At 65.8% G+C, this 20833-nt stretch overlaps 1 protein-coding gene and 1 long non-coding RNA gene across 3 annotated transcripts in view; one reads left to right on the forward strand and one right to left on the reverse strand.

The window, feature by feature from the left end:
- ABR (ABR activator of RhoGEF and GTPase) overlaps positions 1-20833 on the forward strand; it is a 104737-nt gene that overhangs the window by 29101 nt on the left and 54803 nt on the right. The window contains exon 1 of one of the 2 annotated variants that reach the window (XM_048823641.2): positions 9947-10217. The exons of the other annotated variant lie outside the window; for it this stretch is intronic. Coding sequence (XP_048679598.1) covers positions 10157-10217 — 61 coding nt within the window. The 5' untranslated portion in view covers positions 9947-10156. Of the gene's footprint in view, positions 1-9946; positions 10218-20833 lie in introns of those variants that run through there. 2 annotated transcript variants of the gene reach the window in all.
- On the reverse strand, positions 1428-10622 carry LOC142069523 (uncharacterized). Its single transcript, XR_012665384.1, has 2 exons — positions 10327-10622; positions 1428-9286 (listed from the first exon to the last, which is right to left on the reverse strand). It is a non-coding gene; the product is annotated as an uncharacterized LOC142069523 (long non-coding RNA).

Genomic DNA, 20833 nt, shown 5'->3' on the forward strand with positions numbered 1-20833 from the left:
TCCAAAACAGAGCCACCCAGGACCCCTCAGTCAAGTCCTTCTGGGGGAGCAGGGAGCTTAGACCCCAGCCCTGGGGTTCCCTGTGTTCCTCCACCCAGCCCCAAACTGAAACTAAACCCCCCCAGCAGGCCCCTCCTGCAGCCTGTCTTCACATTCCTGGGCAGAGGTGTCACCTCCCCCTCCCCCTCCTGGCTCAGGTGACAGGCTCTCAGGTCTCCCATCCCCAGGGCACATTCCCAGGTCAACGCGTCACATCCTCACACCAGGTCAGCAGCTGCTCCTGGGCACGGGCAGGGTTCATGCTGCCGTTCCCTGGGGGACCTTTGCTGGCAGGGCGGGCGTAGCAGAGGAGCGCGAGCCCCTCGGAAAGGGAGTGTCTGGTTCTAGGGCAGGCTGGGGGCCCTGGCACATGGGGCGATCGCTCTGTGAACTGGAATGGGGGGTATTTCCACTTGCGGTGCTCCCTTCCTTAGGTACCCAGGTGTCACGGCGTCCCCGGGCGATGCTCTGGAACTGCTCCCTACGAAGCCAGTCAGGACTCCGGGGAAGTCTCCTTTCTGCGAGCAGCCTGTCTGCAGGACACACAGCTCACATGGCTTCCACCTTCCTGGGTCTGGCCTCAGAGCATTCAGCTTCCTCTGCCCCTCCGTGCTCTTCCCATAGCGAGTCCGCCCAGGCGGGGTCCTGGGGGAGTCAGAGGGTCCTGCCCTCCAACTCCGCAGTGAGATCTGACTCTTAGCCAGCCAGTAGAACAGAGGTTTATTAGATGACAGGAACATGTTCTAAAATAGAACTTGTAGGTACAGAGAACGGGACCCCTCAGCTGGGTCCATTTTGGGGGGCAGTGAGCCAGACAACCACGTCTGCACTTCACTCCATGTCCCAGCCAGCCCCAAACTGAAACTCCCTCCAGCCCCTCCTCCTCTGGGCTTTGTCCCTTTCCCCGGGCCAGGAGGTCACCGGATTCCTTTGTTCTCCAACCCTTCAGCTCTCACCTGGCAGGGGGGAAGGGCCCAGGCCATCAGTGGCCAGGAAACAGAGTGTTGGCCATTCTCTGTGTCCAGACCCCTGCACACACCTGCCCTCTAGGGCTCTGCAACGATCATACACCCTTACCCCACCACCGAGATACTTAAAAACTGCCTAGGGGAAACTGAGGCACCCCCTGTCACGGAGTCCCTGGGCGATGCTCTGGAACTGCTCCCCATGAAGTCAGTCAGGACTCTGGGGTAGTCGCCTTTCTGTGAGCAGCCTGTCTTCAGGACACACAGCTCACACAGCTTCCACCTTCCTGGGTCTGACCTTGGAGCATTCAGCATCCTCTGCCTCTCCGTGCGCTTCCCACAGCGAGTCCGCTCAGGCGGTGCTCCTGGGGAAGCCAGAGGGTCCTGCACCCCAACTTCGCAGTCAGACGTGACTCTCAGCCAGCCAGTAAAACAGAAGGTTTATTAGACGACAGGAACATGGTCTAAAACAGAGCTTGCAGGTGCAGAGAACGGGACCCCTCAGCTGGGTCCATTTTGGGGGGCAGTGAGCCAGACAACCACGTCTGCACTTCACTCCATGTCCCAGCCAGCCCCAAACTGAAACCCCCTCCAGCCCCTCCTCCTCTGGGCTTTGTTCCTTTCCCGGGCCAGGTGGTCACCTGATTCCTTTGTTCTCCAACCCTTTAGCTCTCACCTTGCAGGGGGGAAGGGCCCAGGCCATCAGTTGCCAGGAAACAGGGTGTCGGCCATTCTCTGTGTCCAGACCCCTGCACACACCTGCCCTCTAGGGCTCTGCAATGATCATACACCCTTACCCCACCCCCTAGATACTTCAGAACTGCCTAGGGGAAACTGAGGCACCCCCACACTATTCAGAGGAAACATTAAGAACAGTCCCACTTTGTCACATCTCTCCCCCCTTCGAGATCGAACTGAGCGGGGTCACTTTAGCCGGTGACCTGGGGAAGTTCGAAGCCACCAACGTTCCCATGGATGCCCCAGCATCTCTCCCATTCCTTGGTAGGAGTTACACCAGGCCCTTCCATTTTCACACCCTCCCTTAGGTCAGGGGTGGTCGATAGCACTCGCAGGCCGCATGTGGGAAGGTTTATGCAGCCCATGCCCTTTGGGCACCCCAAGAATGTCTCCCCATTGACCATCACCTTCTGCTCCCACTGGAGGTCCGAGGGGCCTGGCCCCAGGAAACTCCACACAGACATATAGGTTGGGGTCAGGAGTGGGAGCCTGTCCACATCCCCAACCATCTGGCTGACGGAGTCTATGGCCTTGGGACCCAGCAAGGGAGCTAGACACCGGGGCTTTTCCGCAGGGTCCCCTTGGTTCAAATCTCCAGCCTGCTCAAAGGCAGTGAGGTGGGCATCCACACCCCCCCTCCTTAACCAGGGGCAGCAATTTAGTCTCGAGGTTCCCTGCGGAACTGGCCCCCCGGGATCTATCCCCACTCACCCCTGGGAGGTCCCCTAGGCCTCTCCGCCCCACTACCGCCAGTTCATGCTGCTGCTGCTTCTGCAGCTCTTTCTCGGGCTCTCGCTGTCTCCCACGGTCCTCTTGCTCTCTCAGACTCAGCTCCAATCCCGTCCGTCTCGATCCCCCGATGGGGAACCCGATCATGAAGACCCTCGTCTGGTCGGGGACAGGAGTCTTGGCGATGCCTGGCTCCCGCTCCAGCTGCTCCCAGATCCTGCTATAGCCCCAGTTGGGGTCAGGAATCTGTTCCTTAGAGCGGTCATCCTCCTCCAGCTGCACGATTAACTCTGCTTTGGTGAACTTTCCAATGCTCAACCCTCTCTTTCTGCACAGGGTTACAATGTCCTTCTTAAGGAGAAGGTGACAGGCCATCACTCCGCTCCTCCCAAGTTGTTGTGGACTCACAGGCCCGTGTGTTCTCAGCTCCCCACGGTTTCCAGGGAGAACCCCTAGTGTGCCAGCCCTTCTCGAGGTCACCACCTCTTTGCCAGGGTCGAGCTGCAGACTCCTCCGCCCCTAAGACTGCTCACTGCAGTCCCCAGGGGGACCCCATTACTGCACAGTCCTTCTCGCTGGTCACACACTCCCAGGGGTTAACCGCCCCCCGAAACCGCTCCTTTCTGAGCCTTCAGCAGGCCTGGTCCTCGGCAATCCCCCTTCGTGTTACTGCTCCCCAGTCACTTACTGCAGGAAGCGCCATCCACGGGGTGCAGTACATCCCACCGCTGCCACCAGTTGTCACGGAGTCCCTGGGCGATGCTCTGGAACTGCTCCCCATGAAGTCAGTCAGGACTCTGGGGTAGTCGCCTTTCTGTGAGCAGCCTGTCTTCAGGACACACAGCTCACACAGCTTCCACCTTCCTGGGTCTGACCTTGGAGCATTCAGCATCCTCTGCCTCTCCGTGCGCTTCCCACAGCGAGTCCGCTCAGGCGGTGCTCCTGGGGAAGCCAGAGGGTCCTGCACCCCAACTTCGCAGTCAGACGTGACTCTCAGCCAGCCAGTAAAACAGAAGGTTTATTAGACGACAGGAACATGGTCTAAAACAGAGCTTGCAGGTGCAGAGAACGGGACCCCTCAGCTGGGTCCATTTTGGGGGGCAGTGAGCCAGACAACCACGTCTGCACTTCACTCCATGTCCCAGCCAGCCCCAAACTGAAACCCCCTCCAGCCCCTCCTCCTCTGGGCTTTGTTCCTTTCCCGGGCCAGGTGGTCACCTGATTCCTTTGTTCTCCAACCCTTTAGCTCTCACCTTGCAGGGGGGAAGGGCCCAGGCCATCAGTTGCCAGGAAACAGGGTGTCGGCCATTCTCTGTGTCCAGACCCCTGCACACACCTGCCCTCTAGGGCTCTGCAATGATCATACACCCTTACCCCACCCCCTAGATACTTCAGAACTGCCTAGGGGAAACTGAGGCACCCCCACACTATTCAGAGGAAACATTAAGAACAGTCCCACTTTGTCACACCCCCACACTATTCAGAGGAAACATTAAGAACAGTCCCGCTTCGTCACACCAGGTACCACAGTGAAGAGGGCCAGTTGAGCACCGAGGATAGTGGGCAGTGTGTGGCCAAAGCAATGCCCACAGGGCATTGCTGAGAACCATGGGTCAGGATGGCTTGGGGCTGGCAGAAGCCTCCCTGCATCCCCACCCCTCGAGCTTTGGGTGCGGTCTGGCTGCAATGGGGCTGGAGCCAGAGCCTGGCTGTTATCGGCGTGAGTGAGCCGGAGCAGACAGGGCTGCATGGGGGTGGTGGAGAGCGTGACTCGTGGCCTCCCCCCAAGGCCAGAGGGCAGCCAGGCCCGGGTGGGGCGTGGGCAGCAAGGCCTCTGTGTTCTCCCTGGCACCATGAGACGGGGGCTGGAAGCAGATTCCAGGGACCGAGCCGGGCAGGGAGCTCAGAGGCGACTCAGCCGATGGTGCGGTCTGGGGTAGCCGCTCGCCCACCCACCCTGGGCTAGAGGGGTACCTCCATCCCTGCTCTGACTGGCGCGGTGTGTCCGTGATGCTGGCTGCGGTGCCACGGCCTCCCCGAGGGGGGGGTTGGGGGCTGGTGTTTTCTCCCCGTCCCCATAGGCGCTCCCTGGCGCTGGCCATTGGGCAGGGCCTGGCCGCGCTGTGGTTCCTCGCTGAGCTAAGCTGAAGGCTTCCCGAGCCTGGTGGGCGGCTGGGTCTGTGGCCCTTTGCTCCGTGGGTTTGTGCCGCAGTTTGGCTCTGCATCGCTGGGATCAGGCCACAAGGTGACGCTCACTGGGGAGCCTGCCGAGGCTGCGGTTACCAGACTTGCCGGGGGTGGGGGAGCTATGTCCTTAAAGCGGCAATGGGCTCAGGGAGAGGGAAGCTCTGTCCTGCCTGATCCCCTGTAGTCTTCAGTACTGCCCAGCGGCTGGCAGGGCAGAGCCTGCGGCACGGGGCTGGGGAGGAGCCGGGCTGGATGGGGTCAGACGGGGCGTTGCGGTGTCGTGTAGCCCCATCCCGCTGCAGGCGGCGGAGAAAAGCCGGAGCAGTTTGCAGCCCAGGGCGGCGTGTGGCCTTGGCAGATGTGAGTGTAGCAGCCTGGCACGTGGCAGTGACTCTTCAAAGATCCACCCCCTCCTCCCGCCCCTGCAGCGAATCCCAGCAGGATGACGGTGGCTGTTTCTATGGTGCTTTCGCCCCGCAGGGGCCCTGGAGGGCTTCGTGCCCATCGCTGGCAGCGTTCTTAATGAGGCACATAGGGAGAAGTGCGGCCACCTCTGGTGTGGGGCGCAGCAGTGCAGCGTAAGGGCAGGGGAATGCTGTGTGCTCTTGATAGTGCTGGGGGGCGGAATGGAGCTGGGGTCCCCCCAGTCTGCTGGGGGCCATCGCCTCATGCCAAGCGGGTGCCGCTGACCCCAGAATCCAGGCTCCTGTCGGCCTCCGAGCGGAGAGGCTCCTTGTCCTGCAAATGGCTCCCCTGCATAGCCCCTGCACTGGAGGGAGGGGGTCTGGCCACAGCTAGTCTGTGCGCAGGCCAGAGCGGGGCGCTAGAGAGCAGGGCAGGTGCTCCTTACCCTGCTGGCCCGGAGCACAGATCCAGAACCGGACCTTGCACTGGGGCCTGAGGTCCCTGCACTGGCCTGTGAGCGAGTGGGGGGAGCTCTGCTTGCCTGGCCATGGAGGCCTGTGGTCCCCCCTCCGGACTCTGTTACGCTGTGTGTGCAGAGGGGCACTGGCTGCGTGCGGGGAGCTGCTCAGATCCGTACAGAGCCTGGTGTGAGGCCTGGATAACTGCAGCTCTCTGCGCGTCATCCCGGCCTGCACCTTGTGCTGGTGATTCACCGCCTGGTGACTCACTGCTCAGCTTGGCAATGAGCCCCAGCGGGGACGCTGGTGCTGATCCAACCTGCCAGCCCAGGGGGGCAGCCTGGGCCTCTCGTGGGGATGCAGAGCGGTGCCTGGCGCCGGGGCTGTGTCGATCCTGCTAGCGGCTACGGGCTCTCCGCCATGATGGCTTTCCTCTAGCATAGTCACCAGCCTCCTTTCCCTGGGCCCAGGGCACTGCCCCCCCGCCACTGCCATTGGCCCAGTGAGTGCTGTGGGGGCAGGGGGCTGAACTCAACCCAGACATGAGACCTCCCCCAGCTGGCCGTGGGTGGAACGGGGGGGGCAGGGCAGCCCTTGGTTAGCCTGGGCGAGGAGCAGGTAGGATGGCACACAGCGAGAGACGGGGACGGGGGACTGACCTGACCCCAGGGCTCTCTGGGAATGCACAGGTCCCCCCAAACGCATGGTCCTTGGCGCGGCACCGCCCAATGTCTGGGTGCTCTCGGCTAGAGCGTAACCGCCGGGGGCAGGTGCTCAGACTTGGGGATGGGAGATGCCAGGGGCCAGAGGGCACCAGCCAGTTCCTCCTAGTTCCTCCTGTGTATCGCAGCGAGCCACCAGCCCTACCCTCATGGCCAACCGCTGGCCAGCTTTAGCCAAAGGAGGGAGGCCTGTGATGGCAGGGAGGTGATTTGGGGCGATACGCCCAGGCAAGGGCACACAGGGAGGGCTGGCCGGGGCCCTGCTCTCTGGCCACGTGCCCAGGACTGCGCAGAGAGCCCCAGGGGAGGCTAGCGGCCCTGGGGCTGCGAGGACCCAGGCTACGCCGGGCAATGATGGCAGATGGGAATCGGGTGCCGGGGAGGGTATGGGGGGCTGCTTGTGCCACTGCTCCAGCTCCTACCAAGCCAGCCCAGTCAGGTGCTGGCTGGCCAGTGAGCAATAGCAGTGCACCGGGGAGATTGCCTGGGCGTGGGGAAGGGCCCTCTGCCTTGCAGCCCCTGCACTGCCAAAGCTCTCTGAAAAGCCACGCTGCCCGCCTCGGGTCCTGCTTGGTGACTGGCAGCTCGGGCTGGGGCACAGGCTTCTCCCGGACCATGCCACTCCTGGTGCCCGTCAAGGGTGCGTAGCCCACGCCCTGTGCCTTTGGATTAGCCGTGGCCGAGAGGCCCGCTGGCCGTGTTTGGTGCACCACGCTGAGCACCGTGAGGCGAGCGTGAGCCGGGTCTGCCGGGACAGAACCGTGGCCTGGGAAGGTGTGCGGGGGTGACAGGCTGTGCCCTGGGATGGGCCTGGGGAAGGCCCTGCCCACGGCATGGGGCTGGTGCCTGCAGCGTGGGTGCTGTAACGCTGCTTGGCGCGGGCACTTCGGTCTGAGCGGCTCCCCGCCCCCTCCAAGCCAGGCCCTGGTGTGTAACCCTCTGCCCCAGTGCCTGGCTCCCGCTGTGGGCATGACCGGGTCCAGCCACGGCTGGGACAGTGGGGGGAGCGCTCTCCCCGCGGGACGGCTGGGTGTGGGATCGCTGCCAGTCCCGCGCCTCGGGGACAGGCAGGCAGATGCGCCCGCACGAGCTGCACCAGGGCAGTCTCCGGGTTGCACGCTTGGCTGGCCTGCTGACATATTGGGGTTGATGGCTCAGGCAGTTCACATTTCCTTGGGCTACAAGCAGAGCGGGGTGGACGTTTAACTCCTTCCTGTCCGAGCTCTGGGTAGCAGAACTGGGGCTGACAGGGCTGGAGCGCAGAGCAGTGGGTCTGGCATCTCTGCGTCCTAGCTCGGGGGATGGCCCAGGTGGGCTGGCTGCTCGGTGCCCGGAGTGGGACATGTCTGGCGGGGCGGAAGCTGTGCTTGGACATGGAGCTGGCATGGCCCTGGGTGGGGCCCGGGGAGCCCGCTCCGTGGTGAGGCGTCAGGCACTGCTCTCTCCCGAGCCCAGGGAGTGGAGCTGGCCCAAGTCTCCGCCCGATGGCAGCTCCTCTTCTGGTGCCTCTGCCCTGGTGCAAGGCGTGGTGCATGTGGGGACAGGCACTGGTGTCTGTGGACTCCTGTCTCGCTCTCGATGCTTCGGCGGGGTCTTGTTCTGCTGCTGGGACCGACAGGCTTCGGAGAAGGAGCTTTTCTCCTAGGGCTGCTGGTGGGGGATGGGAGGGAGCGGTCTGTGTCCCTTGCGGTAGGAGCACCCCTCCGGGGCTGTCAGTCTGTGGAGCTCTCAGTGCTTTATGTGGGGTGGGAACGTATCATCCCTGTTCACAGGAGGGAAACTGAGGCACAGAGCCAGGCAGTGACTTGGCCACGGGCACCCAGCAAGTCGGTGGGAGAGCTGGGAATGGAACCCAGGTGTCCTGTCCCCATTCCCCTAGTGTAGGCGACCTGCTCGGGGCTGTCCTGCTTGGGCCGGAGTTTGTGCAATGGGTCCATGGGGTGAGGGGAAGGATAGGAGAGCTGCTGGCAAGGCTGCTTGAAGGCGGCCGCAGCCCCCGACTGGAGGGAGCAGCCAGCTGGGGGGAGCTCCGGGCCACGGGTTAGCATATGTCCAGTGACCTCTGCAGGGCTCCCATTCAGAGCGTGCCCCTGGCTTGTTGCTGTCGGGGGGGGGGGGGGGGGCTGTGTCCCAGAGCATTGCTGGCTCTGTGCTACCATTCCCGTGACCCTGGGCCATTGGGCTTGGTGTCCCCCACCCAGGCTTCTTTCTGGAGTAGTCGCAGGAGCTGTGCCAGGCCCCAGGCTGCGGGGGCGTCTGTCAAGTGCCTGGGCCCTCCCCCACTCCCTGCATGCTGCGTCTGGCAAACTGAGGCTATGTGTGCCAGGCTGATCCGGCACCCTGTGCGGCAGGGCCCTCCTGCCCGGCGCACAACCCAGCGGGCAGAACCGTGCCTCGAGGGGGCTGGGGGCCCAGCGCTCGGAGGGCGTGGGGGGGGGGTCTCATTTCAGAAGCTGCCTCTAACACAAACCACGTCCAAAGCACTAAAATGCTTGGACCCTGTCAGCTGCAGATGGGCTCGTCGGTGAGCGCAGGGTGCAGGAAACGCCGGCGCCCCTCGGTGAGGACTGCGTGAGGCCCGGAGGCAGCAGTGTCCATGCCACATCCAGGGCTGTCTGTGCCACTTCCCTGTCCTGGAGAGTGTCAGGGCTGCACCTACTGTGCCCCGGCTGGGGGGGTTGGTTACCCGCCGTATGCCTTCTGGCTGTGCCCGGCTGCAGTCTCGGGCCTCTCGGCCCAGGACAGGAGGGGGCTGGCACTGACGTGCCCCGGGAAGGAGAGGAGAGGAAAGAAATGCATCTCTTAGCTGCCGTGGCTGCTGTTGGCTCCAGTGACTACGAAGATGGCGATGTCCCAGGGCCTGTCGAGCTCCTCGGCTCCGCTCTCCCCACGCGCCCCATGTTCCCTCCAGGTCATTCCTTGGGACCCGTTCTCCTTGCCACTGGGGCCGGGACGTGGAGCCGTTCCCCTCTGGCCTCTTAGCTCCAGTGTGGCAGGGCCTGCTGGTGCTGGGAGGTGGCTACGTCCCTGGCTGCTCGCTGGCCTGTGTGGAATGAGTTGGCTGGTTCTCAGCCTGGCTTCCAATAGACGGGCATCACCCTGCCAACTGGCACTACTGGCCCCCCTGGCTGGTGGACTGAAGTCATGCCCGGGCTGCCTCGAGGGGTCTTGCCAATTTGGGCTCTCAGTCTGCAGAGGGGGCACAGGGCCGGATGCCTAGGTTAGGCCATCCACAGGGCCCCTCATGCCCCTCCCCCACCCCCTAAAAATACTCACGGCATGGCTGGGGGAGGGGGTCATCGGCCTCGAGGGATGCGGCAGACCCAGCTAACTGCCACCTGCAGCCACCTGACCATCTGGCAGCGTCTCCGCAGCCTCTTCCCCCCAAACTCGGGGAGCTGATGGTAGCCTGCGGAGCCCAGCACTGCCCCACGGCATGGGGTGCCCCCCCTTCACCCCCAGCTGTCACCTGTCATGATGCTGAAATGCAGCCACCTCTGGGGTGCAGGGCAGCAGCCTAGCTGAGCGCCTGGGGGTGACTCTGGACATGGCGCCGGAGAGAGGGGCTCGCTGCCCCCTCCCCAGCTTCCCTGCATGCGGGGCTGGCTCCGCTCCCCGCCCCATCTCCGGCGGAGGCGGGGGGAGGTGCGGGCTGCCATTGGCAGGCACTGGCGGCTCCTTCCCGGAGCGGAGCCTCTCCCCCCGGCAGGCAGCCCCGTGCTGCAGGGTAGGGGCTGGCTCGGGCTCCCCTCGCCGGCTGCCGTGACCCACTGCTGCCCAGGCTTCTGCCAGCCCGCCCCAGCCCCGCTCCCCTTGGCCCCCTCCCTGCTCCCCTCCCTCCCTCCCCTCGCCGCCTTTGTTGGGAGATGTGTCGGTGGCCGAGGATCTGACAGCCAGCCTCGCCTCGCCGAGCATGGAGCCGCTCAGCCACCGGGGCCTGGCGCGCCTCTCCTGGATCGACACCCTCTACAGCAGTACGTGTGCGCTCGGGGGGGCCGGGCTGGGCTGGGCCGGAGCCGCTGGGGTCTCCCGGCTGCGGGAGTCGGAGAGGGCTGGGAAGGATCGCTCAGGGAGCCAGCTCACCTGGGGGCACGGTGCCAGGTGGGGGCACTGGCCAGCCCGGCTCCCCTCTCTGTCACTACCTGTTGTGTAACGCTGCGCCGCAGGGCCGGGTGGGTGGCAGGATCCAAGCGAAGGCGGCATCGGAGCGGGTGTCCCTTCTGCCTGCCGTCGTTAGCCGGGGGCCTGGGCTGTTCAGTGCAGCCCCCTCCCCGTGGATGCGCGCTCCTCTCCTGCTTTCTGTCACTGCAGGCTGCTCCGGGAAGCGCTTCCCCCATCCCTTGGCATTTAGACAGTGCCAGTGTTCTGGGGGTGGCACAACCCCCTGCAGCCCCCTCCTGGGCAGTCGGAGCCCGGGGCAGGTTATGTAAATGGGCAGGCTGAGCGCTGGTGCAGCGGGGTCACGCAGGTGAGCGGGGAGGATTGGGGCACCTTCCCCTGCAATCGCCCCGAGAGACCCATGCAGCTCTGTGGCAGAGATGCTCCCTCTAAGTGAGCCCACAAGAGAGGGACTGTCCATGGGGTGCGCTCTTCCTTGGGAGATGCCCTCACTTGCCTTCACCTGCGTGGCACCGGGGCAGGGGGCACAGGCTGATCCACCTGGGGAAGCACATTCAGCCATGCCCAGTTCCCAGCCCCAGAATGGGCTGCGCTCGGCGGGGGCCTGGCTGAGAGCCCTGGGGGCAGCGGTGGGCTCAGGCCTTGCTCCTGCAGCGTTGTCTGACCCTGCTCCGAGTGGGGCTGCACCTCTGGGTAGAAACACCGGAGCCATCCACGCCACGCTTCCCGCGTTGCTAGCTGGGTGACCTCGGCGCCCCGAGGGGCCTAGCCCTGCGCTGCCCCCATGCCTGATGCCCCCTTCCAGCGGGAGCAGGTCAGTCCCCGGCTCGCCCTGCTGGTGTCCGAGGGTCACTGGGCAGCCGTGCCCCCCGACACGGGGCCTCCCTGCCAGCCCCTGTGCCACCGGTTATGAGCTCGGGGAAGCAGGCTGGTCCCTGGGCTTGGGCTGCTTTCCTGTGCCCCCTTGTGGTAGTGGCGGGAAGATCACTGCGATGCGAGGAGTGGGAGAGAGCTCCAAGACCCGGGTCGCCGGGGACCTTTCGTGCGGTGGGGCTCGTGTGACTCTCTCGCGCTCTGCAGCGTGGCACTGGGTAGCCACCACGGCCCCAGAGAGACAGGGGCTGCCTCGGGAATGGGGCCAAGCTCCTTGCGGCCCCAGGAGGGCTTGGGCAGGGGGATCGCCCGGGTCCCTGGCTCTCGCGCTGGGTCAGCGGGGAGGCCTGGCTCTGGCTGGATTTCGCAGCCCCGGGGTTGGGTCGGTGCAGCAAGCACCTCAGGCGGGCGGGAACCAGAACATGCCCTGGCAGTGGTGCAGCGAGCGGGTAAGCTCCCCCACCCACCCGCAAGGCTGTGTGCTGAGAGCCCCGGACTTCTGGGTTCTGTTCCCGCCTCTGTGGCTGCCTTGCTGTGTGGCCTGGGGCAGGTGCCGTGATTTCTCCCCATGTCAGGCAGGGCTGAGGCCTGAGAAGTGCTTTGAGGTGCTTTGCAGGTGGGGCGAGCGCAGTGCACCCCCCAGCAGGGCCAGCGCTGGAGAGCCCCCGCTACTGTGCCTGGCCGGCCCCGCAGAGCCGGAGCTGTGAGTTCTTCCTGGCCCCTGTAGGCAGCCAACCTGCGGCCTTGAAGCATGAGGAGCGGGGCCATAGGCCTCTCCGCAGTTCTGCTGGGGGCCTGCGGCTGAATCCCTTGGCCGGTCTGCAGGTGTTTGCGCCGGAGCCGTGGAGCTCGGAGTGGAGCCCGCAGGAGGGCCTGGCGCTGGGCAGGAAGGACCAGTAACCTTGTGGGGGACAGTGTGGTGGTGATGTGGAGGACAGAGAGAGGACGCTGCCTAGAGGTGGCACACAGTGGGTGGGGTGCCTGGCCAGGGGGTGGGTTGGGTGCTTTGAGTGGCATTGCCTGGCTGTATAATTCATATGGTGCACTGCCCGTCAGACCCCAGCCCAGGGTGCTCACCACCGTGACACGCAGCAAATCAAAGCACACCCGAGCTACTGAGGCTGGAATTCAGATGAGCAGGGCACAGGCAGGGCCTCCAGGAGTGAATGGTGGAGCAGGGTGTGGGCCTGGGGGCGAACAGCAGGGTGCAGGCTGGGCGTGCAAGAGCGAATGGGGGAGCAGGGTGTGGGCATGGGCTGCATGGGAGTGAATGGCAGGGCAGGGGGTGCATGGGGCAAATGTCAGGGCAGGTGCAGGCATGAGGGGCGAATGACAGGGTAGGTGCAGGCAGGGGGTGCACGAGGTGAATGGCGGGGCAGGTATAGGCAGGATGTGGGCCTGGGGGCCAATGGCAGGGCAGGTGCAGGCGGGGGGCTAAAGGCGGGCAGGTCGGGTGGGGGGGGCAATGGCGGGGCATGTGTGGGCGGGGGGTGCATGAGGTGAGTGGCGGGGTAGGTGCAGGCAGGATGCAGGCCTGGGGGCCAATGGCGGGGCAGGTGTGGGCAGGGGAGCAGTGGCGGGGCAGGTGTGGGCACAGCAAAGGAGGTGAACGTTAATTATTTTCACTCTCGATCCAGTGACCTGAATGTACTTTATAACGTGGTGTCTGTCTGGAGACAGGCGCAGAGCGGTTAAGAAGGTCCCCACCACGGTCAGACCCCAGGGTCCCTCCCCACCAGGGTCAGAAGTGGTTCCGGACTGTGTGTGCCCCGACCAGCTGAGCACCCCTCGTGCCTTGCTGAGGCCCCCCAGCGAGAGCCCTGGCAGACCCAGCACTAGATCAGACCCAGTGTCCATGGGGGCTGCCCTACGGAAGCTGTGCCTGCAGCCCCTGGCTGGAGGCTGGCTTGGTTCCCTGGCTCTGGATGTGGGCCCTGCTCTGAGCCCTTGTCTGCACTGGCTAACCTGCCGGAGGTGTGCAGATGGCAGAGGTACTTGGTCCCATGCGGAAATATCCCCGCCCCGAAGTAAGCAGGAGGTGTCTGGCGTTCACAATGTACATGGACGTGCAAGTTGCCCCTGAGTGTCCAAGCCTCTGTGCAGCGAGTTGAAGAGGCTCTGCCTGGATCTGTGGCCTGGCATGAACTGGAGAGCAGGGCCACGCTGCCCTCTCCTGGTCTGTGTGCAGGCGGGTGGCGGATGTGCCCATCCAGGAGGGAGGAGGGCTGCTGGGCACAGAGGGAGTTGGAGCACTGGTCTCTCTGCCAGCGTCACAGCTGGCTCGGGGCTCAGGAGTGAGCTACGGTGGGTGGATTAGACCCTCGGGCTGAGCTTGGCGTGACTGGCGATCCTGGCTGAGGGAAGGGGAAGCCAGGCCTGGCCAGGGAGAGATGCTGTGATGGGTGCCCTGCACCCAGCTGGCTCGGGGCTCAGGAGTGAGCTACGCTGGGTGGATTAGACCCTCGGGCTGAGCTTGGCGTGACTGGCGATCCTGGCTGAGGGAAGGGGAAGCCAGGCCTGGCCGGGGAGAGATGCTGTGATGGGTGCCCTGCACCCAGCTGGCTCGGGGCTCAGGAGTGAGCTAAGCTGGGTGGATTAGACCCTCGGGCTGAGCTTGGTGTGACTGGCGATCCTGGCTGAGGGAAGGGGAAGCCAGACCTGGCCGGGGAGAGATGCTGTGATGGGTGCCCTGCACCCAGCTGGCTCGGGGCTCAGGAGTGAGCTACGCTGGGTGGATTAGACCCTCGGGCTGAGCTTGGCGTGACTGGCGATCCTGGCTAAGGGAAGGGGAAGCCAGGCCTGGCCAGGGAGAGATGCTGTGATGGGTGCCCTGCACCCAGCTGGCTGCTTTGCCTTGGCTAGCCCCCATATCAGGAGTGTGAAGATCCCTTAGCCCTGTCCAGGGCAGCGTGTGGCTTGCTGCACGTCACTGGGGATCTGCTTTGGGTGTTTGTCCTAGGGGCCTCAGGAGCCAGTGCCAAGGCTGTGGTTGGTGAGGCGTGTTTCAGAGCCTGCCGGCATGGCTCCAGGCTCCGGCACTGTCAGACCCGCTCAGGCTGCATCTCTCTGTGGTTCGTGCCAGCACTGAGCGCATTCCAGCGTGGCAGGAGCCGGGGTGCCCCGGCACCAGGGGGCATGGGAGGGAATGCACCAGAGCTGGTAACTATATGATGGGCCTTTTGGAAGGAAGCCAGGACCGGGGGGACTCCTGCAGCAGCGTTGGGGTGGTGTGTTCTCCCCCTCAGGCCTGGGCTGGGTTCTGCAGCCTCCCTCGGGCACAGCAGAACCACGGCAGCCCTGCCCAGACATGAGGTCTGGGCCACCTCGTGCCCCATTAGCAGTTAGTTTCCATCTGGGCCCGGGGCGCAGAACGCAGCAATAGGCCCGATGGTCTCTGTGTATCTCCGGTGGGGCAAGGGTGTGAGGGTGTCGGGCTGCCTGCCTAGCCGAGCAGCTGGACGCTAGTTCCTTCCTCCCAACTTGCGGGTGGTTCTGCTGGAGACTCTGCTGCGGGTCTGGCCCAGGCGGTGACGGGCGCTTTGGGGACTTGCTGCTTCATCTGGCTGAGGCGGTGGTTAGGTGACAGGATTTAAGCTCCGTTGGGTGGGTCTCTCCTTTGGGGAGGTCGCCTGGCCCAGGCCTTGGGTGATGCCAGGGAGCCAAAGTGGCTCCCTTTAGTCCAGCACAAAAGGCCTGGCCCCACCATAGCTGAGCCCTGGGGGGCTGTCCCTGGGCCTGTAGGCTCCAAGGCAGTTTCTGGGTTCTGCTCGCCCAGACGCCCCTTTGCTTGGGAGTGGGCACTGGGCCCACCGGCCTGGCTGAGCCTCTGCAGAGATTTCGCAGGACACAGATCCAGGAAACGGCTTCAGATTGGTGGGTCCTAGCCACAATAAAGGGCTACATGAGCATTCTGGTGCATCCCCCTTGCCCCAGATTCCTCAGTGGGGCCTTTCTCCTCCCTCTCCGCCTTTGCACTAGAGAACATCACCCCCTGGCTCTCAGGGCCCATCTGCCCAGCCCTCCAACTCCCAAGCAGGAGAGGCAGGGAGAGCTCCCGGGGGCAGCCTGGAGTGCGGAGGAAAGATGCCGACTGGCTGCTCTGCCCAGCAAGCCTGAGCAGCAGAGGGCCCTTGTGTAGCAGACTGGGGACCAGGCAAGAACAGGCTGCAAAGGGAGGGGCGCCACCCCTGATGGGGCGCTAGACCTGAGCAATGCCTCACCCATCCCTGCGGCAGCCAGCTGGCGAGATCTCCCAGCACGGCATGAGGGCCAGCGAAGAGGAGCCGTTGTCAGTGCTGCTGGGGGCTCTGGAATGACCCGGGCTTTGCGGGGCTGCCAGGATCCCGTTTCCCCAGCCCCGTCCTCCTGCGGGATCCTTTGGCCCAGGTGTGCTGGGGAGCACTGTCCCACGCTGACAGGCTTGCTTTGGGCGTCCCGCCCATGCCAGGGCTTTGCCAGCGCCTGCCCCTGGTGCCTGTGAGTGGGGAGGAGAGCTGGCCCGGATGGAGGGAGCAGTGGTGAAGGCGGAAGGAAGGAGAAGGTTAATGAGCTGCTTCCGTTGCAGGCAGGGTCAGTTTAACAGGCACCACTGGGCCCCCCCAGCGGTTAATCCACAGGGGGAGAGAAGGGAAGAAATAAACCTCAGTGGCAATCCTGCAGCCAGTCCCCATCCCAGATGGGTACTTCCCACCGCGGGGGAAAGCAGGGCTGTCTTTATTCAGGGCTCTGCCGGGGCTGGCAAAGGAGGCCCTGCGGGAGGGCAGTCGCTGCCCCCTCATCCCGGGTGTGGATTTGTCTGGAGCTAGAGCTGGGCCCACGCGGCAGAGCCTAGATCTTAAGGTCCCCTGCTGGTCCTGGGATGGAGCTGCCACCTGTGGGTCTGGACTGGCACAGCCGGGTCCCTGTGCCAAGGCATTTCAGGCCAGCCTCACTCCTGCCTCATTCGGCTCCCTCCCGCCCTGGGCCACCTTCGGCTGAGGCAACAGGGCCAGTCCACAGCGCGCCGGGGAGAGGGAGCATGTCTCACAGGCTGGCGACGCTGGGGACCAGGGGGGCCAAGGGCTCCTCGTCCCGTCCCGTCTGTGTCTCCCCAGGGGCGTGGTCGCTCCACCGGCCAGCTCCCCAGGCTGGTCTCCCCTCGCCCTGGCCAGGCTGCAGGCATACTCTCCTTGGAGCCAGTCCCCAGGCTGCACGTGGAGGGAGGGAAATGACCCCGAGGACTGTTCCTGGCCCTTGCCGTGCTGGCCCTGTTAGCCGCCCGCTCTCCCCAGGCTCCCCCAGGCGGGCGAGTGCGTGGTCACAGCCATGGAGATGCTTAGTGAAGTGGAAGGATGGGCAGAGCGTTGGTGCAGCAGGCTCCGGGAGCCGCAGCCAGCTGTCAGCCAGGCTGTAGCCGAGGGCTCTGGGGGCTGGCGAGGAAGAGCGTTGGGGCCCTGCATGGAGGGGTGCCCGGGCTGGGCCAGCAGCGAGCCAGGAATCCCCGGACTGCGCCTAACCTGTCTCTAGTGGAGGAGGAGGAGGGCCGCGGTTGCAGGTGTGTGTTCCCCAGAGGCGGCGTGTGCTCCCCCTGCCCGAACGCAGGCAGCTCTCAGGAAAGGCCCAGGACACAAATAATGCGGAAGGGGGGCTGCTGTTTGGGTTTGAGGGGCATCAGCAGAGGGGGATGGGGAGAGCCTGAAGACGGGGAGCCCGGGCTGGGGTGATGGGGGCTGCGGGTCGGCGCTGGCAGAGCTGGGGAGCCCGGGCTGGGGTGATGGGGGCTGCAGGTCGCTGCTGGCAGACCTGGGGGGGAGCCCGGGCCGGGGTGACGGGGGCTGCAGGTCGGCGCTGACAGACCTGGGTGGGAGCCCGGGCCGGGGTGACGGGGGCTGCGGGTCGGCGCTGACAGACCTGGGGGGGAGCCCGGGCCGGGGTGACGGGGGCTGCGGGTCGGCGCTGGCAGACCTGGGGGGGAGCCCGGGCCGGGGTGACGGGGGCTGCGGGTCGACGCTGACAGACCTGGCGGGGGGGCCCGGGCCGGGGTGACGGGGGCTGCGGGTCGGCGCTGGCAGACCTGGGGGGGAGCCCGGGCCGGGGTGATGGGGGCTGTGGGTCGCTGCTGGCAAAGCTGGGTGGGAGCCCGGGCCGGGGAGACGGGGGCTGCGGGTCGCTGCTGGCAGACCTGGGGGGGAGCCCGGGACGGGGTGACGGGGGCTGCGGGTCGGCGCTGGCAGAGCTGGGTGGGGAGCCCGGGCCGGGGTGACGGGGGCTGCGGGTCGCTGCTAGCAGACCTGGGGGGGAGCCCGGGCCGGGGTGATGGGGGCTGCGGGTCGCTGCTGGCAAAGCTGGGTGGGAGCCTGGGCCGGGGTGACGGGGGCTGCGGGTCGCTGCTGGCAGACCTGGGGGGGAGCCCGGGACGGGGTGATGGGGGCTGCGGGTCGCTGCTGGCAGAGCTGGGTGGGAGCCCGGGCTGGGGTGACGGGGGCTGCGGGTCGCTGCTGGCAGACCTGGTGGGGAGCCCGGGCCGGGGTGACGGGGGCTGCGGGTCGCTGCTAGCAGACCTGGGGGGGAGCCCGGGCCGGGGTCACGGGGGCTGTGGGTCGCTGCTGGCAGAGCTGGTGGGGAGCCCGGGCCGGGGTGACGGGGGCTGCGGGTCGCTGCTAGCAGACCTGCGGGGGAGCCCGGGCCGGGGTGACGGGGGCTGTGGGTCGCTGCTGGCAGAGCTGGTGGGGAGCCCGGGCCGGGGTGACGGGGGCTGCGGGTCGGCGCTGGCAGACCGGGGGGGAGCCCGGGCCGGGGTGATGGGGGCTGCGGGTCGGCGCTGGCAGACCTGGGGGGGAGCCCGGGCCGGGGTGACGGGGGCTGTGGTCGGTGCTGAGGCGCTGGCAGAGGTGAGGGGAAGTGGCAGTGAGATCTCCCTTTGCTGTTCCTGTGAGTTCCCGTCCTCGGACATGTGCAGCGGAGGGGCTCCCAAGCCCTCCCGTCTCTTTGCCGTTGCTGGAGGTGGCCCGGCGCCAGGCTGTGGGGAGGGCGATGTGACCACGGTGCGGCTGGCTTTCAAGCCGCTCTCCCCATGCTGCGGCAGTGCTGGACTCAGGCTGTGCTCCGGGGGCCACACAAACCCAGGGCGGCTGGCCTCTCTCTGGGCTGCAGGCAGGGGTGCAGGGGCCTGGGGCGCAGCAGATAAGGAATTCCAGGCCCAGGAATTAGAGCTGGGGATTTGCAATGTGTGTGTTTGGGGCACTCTCGGAGATGGCACAAGTTCTTCCCGCTGGGCCCCGGCTCTCCAGGGCCTCTTGCCTGGCCTGGGGACGCATGTGACCCTGCTTCCCCCTGCCCCACACGCCCCTCCCCGGCCGCCCCTCCCTGGCAGTAGCACTTGACATGTGCCTGGCAATGGGGCATAGTGTCTTAGCTGTTGGGTTTAATTTGCATTCCTGGTGCAGTAAGGAGGGCAGCTGGCGGGGCTGTAGGGGAGCCAGGAACGTGCCTTCCTCCGTGCAGACCTCACTGCATGGGACTCGTCCTCGGGGAAGCGCTCTGGGAGAGCCCAGATACTGTGCCCTGGTGCACGGGGGCTTCTCTGCCCTGTCGGTGGGGCTGGTGAAATATTAACTGCTGTGGCTGGCATGTGGCTGGTGCCCTGGGGGCACGGGCTATGAGTGGCTGCTAATCATGGGGTCGGTTTCTTTCCTGCCCAGTGGCTCCAGGGGGCTTTTCGGGGGAAGAAGCTGCTGCAGAGCCCCATGCCGGAGGGCATGGGAAGAGCTGGGAGAGGTGGGATGGCATTGCCTCTTGCCCTGGGCTTGGGCTGCAGCCCGATAGCCGGGGTGCTGGCACCCTTGCCGGCGGCTCGGCCCCCAGCTCAGCGGTCCCTGCTATGGGGCAGGCTGGGGTCGTGACACTGCGGCCCCCAGGCCAGCTGGGAGGGAGCGCCTCTCCTGGAGGTCGCCGAGCCCAGCCCCTGCTCCCGCTCCGGTGTCCGCGGGCCGAGTCGCCCTGGGGGGCGCCTGACCCCGGTGTTGTGCTGGCTGAAAGCCGGGGCCGCACTGAGGTGGGCTGTGGGGTGGGGTGATGCCGGCTCCGTTGCCCCTTTGCCCCCTGCGCCCTGCCCGGCCCGTGGGACGGAGCAGGGGAGAGCGCAAGGCCCCTTCCCCCATCCCTGCGGCCGTGGGAGGCTGAGCTGGCAGCCGGCAGGATTGTGCAGGAGCCTGTTGCCATGGCGATGGCACGGGCCTCACGCCACGGGCCCTGCAGCCGCTGCAGAGGCGGGAGCTGGGGACTCGGGCGCGCGCCAGCCTGGCCCGGTTGGAGCAGGGCTGGCGCTAGGGGCTGGCACCCCCGGCTCTAGGAGAAGCTGCCAGCAGCAGCTGGTGGAGGTGGGCATGAGCTAGGGGCCGTGAGATCTGCCGGCTGATCCGTGCCCAGCTGCCCTGGGACTGGCTGGCAGAGATGTCTTGGCTCGTCTGGCTCTGCGGACTCCACGTGGGCCTGAGGGGAGCAGGGGGAGCCAGAGAGGGGCAGGAAAGGACGCAGGGTGGGGTGCAAAGGTCCTGGGTTGAGAGACACCTGCAAAGCTGTCTGGGGGGGGACCCCAGGGCTGGGCTACCAGGGGCTGCAGGTCAGGAGTGAGGGGCACCAGCAGAGCTGTGGGGGCAGGGCTGGGCTAGCAGGGGCTGCGGGTCGGGATTGGGGGGGCACTGGCAGAGCTGAGCGGGGGGTGGGAGCCCAGGGCTGGGCTAGCAGGGGTTGTGGGTCGGGATTGGGGGGCACTGGCAGAGCTGGGCTGGCGGTGGGAGCCCAGGGCTGGGCTAGCAGGGGCTGTGGGTTTTGATTGGGGGTCACCAGCAGAGCTGTGGGAGGGGGGCCCAGGGCTGGGCTAGCAGGGGCTGGGGTTGGGTTTGGGGGTCACCAGCAGAGCTGTGGGAGGGGGGCCCAGGCTTGGAAAGGAGAAGTTAGAGCTGTGGCTCCACCCCCATGCTCTGGGCTGTTGCTCTAAAATTCACCCAAACTCCTTAAACAAGGAAGCAGAAGTGAATCAAACACCCCCCCCCCTCAAAGTGAGAGGAGTCCCCCGCTTGTCCCCACAAGTGGGAATGTGCTAATGTAACGTGCTAGAGCATTGTGTATATAACCCGGGTGGATTCCCCGGGGCTGTGCGCGTGCGATCCATGTGCGCGTGCGAGCCATGTGCATGCAGAGGTGGGGAGGGAGGTGCGTAATGCAGCGTAAAGTACCCCCTCCTCCCCATGCGCCACGCAGCCAGTGGGATCTCCCACCTCTCATGCCATGTCCAGCAGTCTGGGAGGCAGCGCGTGTGTGGGTGCGATGGAGGGAACCCCGTGCTAATGAGGGTGACTCAGGAGCGTGCGCTCGGCTGCTTGTCCCAGCTGCTCCCTCGACAGCCTGCCGCAGCGCTGCCAGCAGCCGGGGCCGGCGCCTGGCCTGCTGCTCCCAGGAGCAGGGAGGGCTCCCTGCTGGAGCGTGCTAATGAGGTGGGAACCTGGGCTGCCATGCTGTGGCTGCATGCGCACACGCGTGTGTGTGTGTGTGTCCACGCACGGACACACGCGCCTTTCCAGGGCCACAGGAGCCAGACCCAGCAGGACGAGCCCAGCGG

Source organism: Caretta caretta, chromosome 17, assembly GCF_965140235.1.
Source record: "Caretta caretta isolate rCarCar2 chromosome 17, rCarCar1.hap1, whole genome shotgun sequence".
In the NCBI taxonomy this organism is placed as follows: Eukaryota; Metazoa; Chordata; order Testudines; family Cheloniidae; genus Caretta; species Caretta caretta.